General features: G+C 34.9%; 1 protein-coding gene across 1 annotated transcript in view; it reads left to right on the forward strand.

Moving 5' to 3' along the window:
- sfswap (splicing factor, suppressor of white-apricot family) overlaps nt 1–9,212 on the forward strand; it is a 74,971-nt gene that overhangs the window by 28,135 nt on the left and 37,624 nt on the right. Inside the window, exons 8-11 of the mRNA XM_015398466.1 lie at nt 120–381; nt 610–762; nt 900–993; nt 8,762–8,828. Of these exons, the coding sequence (XP_015253952.1) occupies nt 120–381; nt 610–762; nt 900–993; nt 8,762–8,828 (576 nt within the window). The remainder of the gene's footprint in view (nt 1–119; nt 382–609; nt 763–899; nt 994–8,761; nt 8,829–9,212) is intronic.

Below are 9,212 nucleotides of genomic sequence, written 5' to 3' on the forward strand. Positions count from 1 at the left end.
CGCACCGCACATTTTGAGGGAAAAAAAAGACGTTTAAGTGCGCCTTATAGTCGTGAAAATACGGTACTTTAATAGTAATGACTTGTCATATTCATATCAGTTTTTCCTTTTCCATGCAGCTGTCTACTACGGGTATTACATGCTTCCAGATGGCTCATACTGCTTAGCCGCACCTCCACCAGGTGTAGAGGCCTCTTCATACTACAACAATATGACTTCAGCTGTCGCTTCTGCTCCTGCTTCTTCTGAGGCTTCGTCCCAGAGTGAGAGCACCTCAACACCTGCTGTAACTGTCACAGTGGCGCCGCAGGCGACGGCTCCCTCACAGGTTTCCACTCCAGCTGAAACTCCTGCTGTTGCCACCAACGTTCCAGAAATCAGGTAGAGGCGGAGTTTATAGACATCAGCTTTTTTTACTATAATGTTATTTGGCATAGGAATAAAGCTGTGTTAGAAATCAGAAGAAAACGTTTTTTTCAGCTTAAGATGTACTATTGAATAACCCGTTACAACCATACTGACATGGATATACTAAGTTTCCTGTACCAGAAATTGTCGGTTGGGTTCGCTATAACTTTTCTGTTTATATATCTACATTTTCATCCATAGTAGCTCTAAAGTTGAAGCTCCAGTTTCAACACCCGCACCAGCCATCATTCCTCCACCACCAGACATCCAGCCAGTCATAGACAAGCTGGCCGAGTATGTGGCGAGGAACGGCCTGAAGTTTGAAGCCAGTGTCCGTGCTAAGAAAGATCCAAGGTAACTGCTTTTATGAGGTAGAATTGTGTCAAACTGATCGTTAATTTAAGGATTACATATTTTTTTGATTATATGGACTAAAAAACATCTTTATCATCCTTTAGTTTAACTTGTGCTTTTGTTTCTGTCTGCTATAGGTTTGATTTTCTTCAGTCTTGGCATCAGTATAACGCCTATTACGAGTTCAAGAAGAATTACTTCTTGCAAAAGGAAGGAAAAGCCTTACCAGAGGTATTATTTGAAAATGCATCTTTATATATTAATCTAATATTTAGAGAATGGGATGGAAAAGAGATCATATTGAAGGTCTCAATCTAAACTTGACAGATTTTTTTATGCAGCTACTCTTAAATTTCCAGGTTTATTTTTCAAACAAACCCACAAGAACTTGCATGTTTTTTTCCCCTCTGTTTGTGGGGTTGTAACAGATTTTGCATGATCATGTAGAGGCATGTTTCTACAGTACAACCTGAACAGTTTAACAGGTTTAACAAATGGATATTACCTTTATCTGCTGCTACAAACAGGATCACTTTCTCCTCTGGAAGAGGGATTACAGCTTAATCAGAATAAGAATGAAAAAAAGAAATGTAAGTTGATCAAATCAAAATTAATTCCAATTCATGTCTGAATAGTTAAAGTTTAAAACCAGTATCTATAAATAAGTGTGTGTATGTAGCCATGTTTTTGTTACCTTGAGACAATTTTCCAGTAATATGCTACATCTTGGGGTCTTATATTTACTTGTGGGGAATAATGACTGGTCCTTCTCTTATTGGAGTGGTGGTTAGGTTAAAGGAGAAGTTCGGTTTTTTACACTTTAAGCCCATTTTCTGTAGTGTCCAGGATGAAATCGAATGATCGACACCAAAAGTTTGACNGATATTATCTTTATCTGCTGCTACAAAGAGGATCACTTTCTCCTCTGGAAGAGGGATTACAGCTTAATCAGAATAAGAATAAAAAAAAAAAAAAAAGATGTAATTTGATTAAATCAACATTAATTCCAATTCATGTCTGACTAGTTACAGTTTAAAACCAGTATCTAAATAAGTGTGTGCGGGTGTAGCCATGTTTTTGTAACCTTGCTGAGACAATTTTCCAGGAATATGCTACATCTTGGGGACTTGTATTTACTTGTTGAGAATAATGACTGGTCCTTCTCTTATTTGAGTGGTGGTTAGGTTAAGGACTAATGTGTGAATTGAGTTTAGGTTAGGTGTAGGAATAGGGTTAGGTATGTGTTGTAATGGTTAGGCTTAGGGTAAGGGTCTGGGTTAGACCATAATAATGAGAGGAAAATGAATGGAAGTTAAAGGAGTCCCCACAAGGATAGTGTGACACAAAGTGTGTGTGCATGTATGATTTTATATGAATTTCATAGTGGATTCTGGTTTCTTTGTAAGATTGGAACAATAGTTGTCTAAGCTAGGTCTGCAACTAATGTTTATTTTGCAAATTGATTAATCTCTCTTTTTTTTATTAATTGATTAATAATTGAATAGCTAAAGGTTCTTTAAAGACTTTTTACAAAAGTAAACCAGGTGAAACTAAAAGGTATCCACTTGATGAATTCTGGATAGAGCAAATTGACAGACAAAAACATGTTTATACATATTTTTTTTTTTACAATTTTGATATAATTATTGCTCTAAGTGGTTAATCTGTCAGCTAAAGGCATGTTTTACAGTCTGTATTCTCCAGTCAACGATTGATCGATTACTAAATTAGTTGATGATTATTTCAAAAATCAAGTAGTTATTGAAATTAATTGATTTCAATAAATCAATTACTTTTTTGATTTACTGATTTCAACACTTCCATGCTGAAATCTCTTATTTCAGCATGTTATAACACAAATTATTTGGGTACAGAAAGGAAAGATCCCACACTGTTTACATTTGATCACTTCTACACTTTAAGCAATGAAAATGTTATGAAAGCTGTACAAAATGAAATGGTGTTTTGTATACACTCTGTGTATACAAAATGATAATAAAAGTTGTCTAAGTAAAAATGGTGAGAGAATGTATGAGATTTTCTCTCAATCATAGAGTCAAATGACACTTTGAATAGAGATCAATAATTATCTTCCTGTCATATTTTCTTCAAGATAATTGTGCCAGTAAAATCTGATTTTGTTTTTGAGATCTAGCTAAATTGAGTCTTAGACACACTTCCACACATTTTTGGACTGGCACTGTTGGTGCTTATTAGGCAGCCACTTCACCTTTGGTATTTCATACACTGACAGGGCTTAAAAATATCATTTTAGTTTTGCAGAATCAGCTGTGTTGACGTGTGATGTTGTGTTTTGCTTTGCCAGCGCTCTTTTTGTTACTGCAAAACTGTCCCTGAGACACATCTGCGATTCTGCAGTTCACATATGCTGATGCCGCTGTGCAAAAGAAACAAAAAAAATTCTATACAGTTAAAAAAAAAAGAAGGTAGCCTTCGGGGGCTTAACAGTGAGGAAAATTGTTTAAAGTGCAGTTTGTCTATTCTGACCAATAGATCCAGCGTTTGGATTTAGTGGTGATAAAAAAAAATTGGATCTAGTAGTTCTCGTAAACATATTATTGCGAACAATGCAAACAGAGTATTCTTATTAAAAAGTTAGTATTTTCACATGAAGACGTTATTTTGTAAACAAAAAGCCAGAAATGCAAAGAATTTGAACTAAAGTGCTGTACAGGTAGAAATGAATATAAATATTTTTGTTAAAAGATGGAACATAATTATAGAAAAATAGCTAGAACAGCTGCGTTATACAGGGAGAATGAATGCCAGTGAGCAAATCAGATAATGTGCAAATGATCAAATCAGCTAAAAGGAAAGGCAGAAAGCTTGTTTAACTGATTTTTCTTTTTTTAGATTCTTTATATTGTTTGTTAGGTAGATATCAAATAAAAACTATAGGTCGCTCCAGAGCATTGCTATAGCGACATAAAAGGCTATTTCCCTTTGTTTGTAAATCTAGACCTAAGAATTAAAAAAAAAAAAACCCAAAAAATAAAACAGCTTGTTTGACAATCTCAAGGTTTTGGTAAAAGTGTATTTTTTGAAAAGATTTGATATGTGGTGCAGCTTTAGTGAAAACGATTAAAACTAAGTGACATTTTGAAATTTGTGTAAAAAAACATAGGAAAATAATTGAAACTAGAGTAATCTGGGCATGTTTTTGTTTTTTTCTTCAGCCCAGCACTAGCAGTTCTAAAATCCTCAGAGTAGATTATTATTAAGCAGACATAATTTAGTAAATACCTAAGAATGTTACATGTTGCTTCTGCACCTCCAAGTCTGAATGACTGGGCTGCTCGTTGACGTGTCTGCCCAGTTTCAGGTAGGACTTAAGCTAATAATTTTTTTTTTCTGAAAGACACATTCTAGCTGATGTTTTAGTAAGATAGATAATTTTACAGCAGTAAAAGATGTTCCTGCTAGGTCATCAATGCAAGTGAATCATACGCTCCTCAACCTCTTCACTGAACAGAGCAATGACAGCCGCACAATGTCCCATTTTTTCCTGCAGCTGCAAACACTCCAAATCTAACCCCTTGACTTCAAGTACTCCTTTATTAAGGTGGATATAATGAATAAGGTGTATAAGGAACGAATTTGGCATGCAGCATCTGAAGTGACATTTTCTGCAAATGGCCAGGTAGAATTATGATGAACCAGGGATACACCTCTTCCATCTTTTCCACAGACGGGGAAAAGATGCTTGCAGACAGAATCTCAAATGTCTCACAAAGCCCAATGTTCATAAAATTACTAATCACACAGATATTTTTACATCACACACACATCAGTCCATCAAAGTGTCCAGTGGCTTACCTATACATCCATTGCTTTATTCTTTATCTGTCCTTCCAGTTGTTCATTGGTTTACCAATAGCTCTATCTTCCCATTGATTTATCAATGTGTTTTTCAATCCCACCATCCTCCCACTATTGATTTATCCATCAATCTTTTTAGTTTATCTGTTCCTCACACTATCCGTTTACTGTTCAACATCTCATCCAGTGACTCTTAATCTTTCAACATCGTTGCTAGTCTTTCTGTCCATCAATTTTATAATTAATTCATCAGTTTATCCAATACGTATTGTTCATCCGTACAGTAGTACATTTAATGAGTTTTTAAAAGTACCCTCTCAAATGGTCTCTCTCTCTCTCCCTGTCCCTGGAAAGATGAAACTGGTTTGTGTTCAAACTTATTTCTAAATGCCAAACTTAACTTTTAGGAAAGTTTGAAAAGAAATGAATATTTTAGCAAAAGGAAGGCCTCCATCGTCGAACATGTTCTCATACTCCACCATTTGCCTCTGGTCTCGTTTCCCCTCTTAGTGAAATTCTCTGTGTTCCTTGACCTATGGCTCTGAATGTCCCATTCCTTAGCTTAGTGGAGAGAGATTATCTCTGCATATTTGTTTGAACTGGTCTCTGTGTCTCTGCTCGGTGACAAAAACATGACAGACATTTTAAAATTAAGGATTTATAAGTTGTTGAATAAAACAGCAACATTAAATTATTAAAAGAATATTAATAAATCTGATATCCTTCAAAACCTTAGGCTAACTTTTCAAAAAGTTATAAAATCCATTACATGCTGGATAGGAACACTACTCTTGATATTCTTATGTCAGGTAAAAATGTTACTTTCTGTATTTGTATAGATTTTTTTAAGGGTTAATCCTTCGAGTTCTTACATCCTCTGATTAGTGAAGATTTGGAGGTTTTACCCTTAACTTGAAAAAAAAAATCTAATTTTATCAAATACATGTAAGTTCTATTAATAAGTTTCAACATTGTTTTGAAAAAAGTTCATATTTTTTGCTTGTTGGACAATACAATTCTTAGTTCAAGTTAATGTGACCTAAATATTTTTAGGTTCAGAATACTGAACAACTTCCACATATGAATTTGTCTGTGTAAAGCTTTTCGTGTATCTCAATGCTACTCTGCAGTAAACTAATGATTATATTTTTATTAATAAATAAAAAAAAAAAAATTTTTTATTTATATCTTATCAAGAAAAGTTTGAATTGTTTGATGTGTAAAAAACCTTAAATTCAACCATTTCTGTTTTTTGGTTTAGATTTTTACAATATTTCTACATTTTATTGCAGATACCTCTGCTTTTATTCAGTGCTGGTATTTTTTATTTTATTATTTTCCAAAAGGTGAAGACCACCCAGCTAAGGAAAGCTAACCTTCTGGTCTGAGAGTTTACCCTCTGACCTGTTTGAGACAATCTTCAATTTTTGAATCAAGTCTCCCTAGAATGTTTCTGTTTCCTCCCACTCGTTTACCTCTGAGCTTTGAATTTACAGCTCTCTGAAAAGGTCATTTTCCAGGTCAAACTGATTTTGTTCACTAACCATTGACAGCATAGATCACAAGCAACCAGTGCTGCTTTCAAATGTGACTTAAACTTTCTGAAATGTATCTGAAGAGGCAGTGTCTTTTGGCCTTTATCATCTTTCTTTTCCTATCTCACCCCATTTACCACTAATAATGGCCAGATATTTTAGCTCATCATATTTAGTTGTTTAGTGTGGCATGAAAAATGTTTCGACACATACAGTGCCTCACAGAAGCGTTTACACTCCTCACATTTATACAATTTTATCTTACACCTTTTCATGAGACAACATCTAAATATTACACTTCAGTACAATATAAAAAAAGCCAATGCACAGCTTATGTAGGAGTGTAAATCACATCTAAACTGTGCAGATGATAGTAGAACCTTAATATGGAATGTCTGAATTCTGTTAAACTAGCCTTTAGGATGTTATTTGACTAATCAGTTTTTACTTTTGTGAATGAGAAACAGTTTTGTTGAATCTGGTCTATGGCTTTAAAACCAGTCACTTAAATTTAAAGACGACCCAGGAAAAAAGACGACCTAGGGTAAAAGAAATTTGCCAAAGCCCTGAAAGTGAGCTTGGCGCAGTAGCCAATAGGAAAGTTTCCACTCAAAGTGGTGGAGGAATGCCAGGTCTTAGAGATCCACCATATAGAACGGTTCTCATTTTTGTTACTGATTTCTCTTATTTGACCTGACAGTTAAGTTTGACCTTGATACAAGCTGTACACTGACTGCTTCACACTCTGTCAAATTGTCATAGCTCTAGTTTTCTCCCAAGAAAAAACATTTTAGGAAACAAATTTTCAGAAAAATGCAATGGGTGTACCTACGGTTCTAAAATGTTAGGTTAAGACATTAGGTATGATTATTGTTATGTTGACTGGTTGTTAAAATACCACTTCCTTGTTATATTACATTATATTGAATTTAATTATACGCTTTAGGTAAAAAGATTACTGTGCTACAACATCCTCATTGTTAAGTTTTAGCATTGTTAGCATTTTTTGTTAGATGGGCTGGTCATGTGTCTGTTGTGGGGGATGTGGGAAAAAATGGATTTGGCGATATGTTGTGATTTTCAGCTGCTCATTAAACTATCAATCTTTCAGTACCTAATATAGATTTAAATCTTTTTTATTTTTTATTTAAAACAATGAGGAAAAAGGGTTGCCTCTGCACCCCCACTCTGATAGATGGCACCATGAGTCCCTTTTGCTGTGCGGCGCAGTACCATTTCTGTAAGTTGAGGCAGTCACAGTGGAAGACATGGACTGACTCAAACCCTTAATTACATGGCTTCCGATGAACATCTACAGAACTTGTTTTCTTACCTAAACATTTCTTTGTTGCTGGGTAAAATATTGCAATATATAGTGATATTGCAATATCGTGATAATACCGTATCGTGATCATATGATATCGCAACACACATGCAAAAAACTCACCCTTTGTCAGTGGACATGGTAAAGGCCCAGAAAATGCAGCCTCATCAACCATTGAGTAGCTAAAAAAGAACATTAGAGTTATACATTAGGCAAGCAAGGCAGTAACCTTATTCCTATTGAACATGTCCATTGGGAGCTAGAGCTTTAGTTTGCCAAATAGCAGCAAAGAAAATCATTGAAAGTGTGTAATTTGATAAGTGGGTCATAATCCCATCTGAGATGTTAGAACTCTTGATGAACTACAAGAAAAAGACTGCACCTTTCCTAACAGAAGTTTCCCTGTCCATTACTCTAAGTCATGTTTGGCAAAATGATTAAATGCGTTTTTTATTCAGTTACATGCATTTAAATCGTAACTTGATTACAATTTGGAAAAAGGGTTTTCAGAGATGCCTGACCAATTACTTCATCTTCAATTAAAATTAAATTACCTGAATAATGGGGATTTTTATTTCTTTAAATGTATGTACTCCTGACAGTTATTTTTTTTAGTTATTTTATAATAGTCAAGAAAAAAAGAAATATGTATGAATAAATAATTCTACCTCAAACTGTCAGATATTAGAATAGCATTCAACTTTTTGTTAATGATGCCCAGACTCTATTACAGAAATGTCGCAGCACTGAGAATTCACTCAGAACTCTCCTTTTATGCTTTCCACATTGCCTCTTTCTTTTCCGGCAGACTTTTTAACCCTACATTTAAATGGAACCCTGCATATACATAATTATAATGATTAAATATAATGGCTGTAATTTTAGGGTACCAATGAAAAGAAATGACCCATTTTAATATTTCATTGCCATCCATTTGTGGTACTGCATAAGAGGGGAAGCATTGATGCATCCAAACCGTTGCAGGTGTCTTTCTTAACTTTATACCAGTTGGTGATTGGCAGATTTTTTTGTTACAGATTCAGGGGTTTTAAAACCTTTTCCACTGAACATTTCTTCATACTACTGGTGCACGTCAAACAATGCATCACGTGAGAAATGAATGCAGGTTTTGTTGAAAGCCTCTTTTCCAAAGCCATCTGCCACTTGTTGGATCCATCATAGAAAAAGTGTATTAGGTTTTGATGGAGGTGTTTTGGCCTCTGCTGCATTTGACCAATCTGCATTTGAACAATTTAAACTGATGTCATTTTAATTTTGCTTTCACTTTCACTTCATCTAGTTTGAGTCTACAAATGAAGATAAGCTCCAATCAGACAGCTCGGCCAACGATGCCCAGCTCAATAAAGGTAATTTACTGTCACAAAACATACAAATGTGTTGTTCTGCAATGTCTTTTGGGTACATTTTGGCCTGTTACAGCCACCACTGTATTTAATTCAAAACAAAGTTGTGCTGGACATTAAAGTTAAAACTATTTGGTGTATTCATAAGCTTGGTGTTCATATGTGTTATGCATCCATCAGAATAGTGGCAAACACAAAGGGAATAGACAAACTAAGATAATACTTTAGTTCCGCTAACTACATGATTTTTTAATGCTTCTCAAATACCGTATTTTCACGACTATAAGGCGCACTTAAACGTCTTTTTTTTCCCTCAAAATGTGCGGTGCGCCCTATGGTGCGGTGCCCCCTATGTATGTTTTAACTGCGACTTTTGAGACTACCTCA

The sequence above is a fragment of the Cyprinodon variegatus genome, unplaced genomic scaffold (assembly GCF_000732505.1).
Source record: "Cyprinodon variegatus isolate N-32 unplaced genomic scaffold, C_variegatus-1.0 Scaffold29, whole genome shotgun sequence".
Lineage (NCBI taxonomy): Eukaryota > Metazoa > Chordata > Actinopteri > Cyprinodontiformes > Cyprinodontidae > Cyprinodon > Cyprinodon variegatus.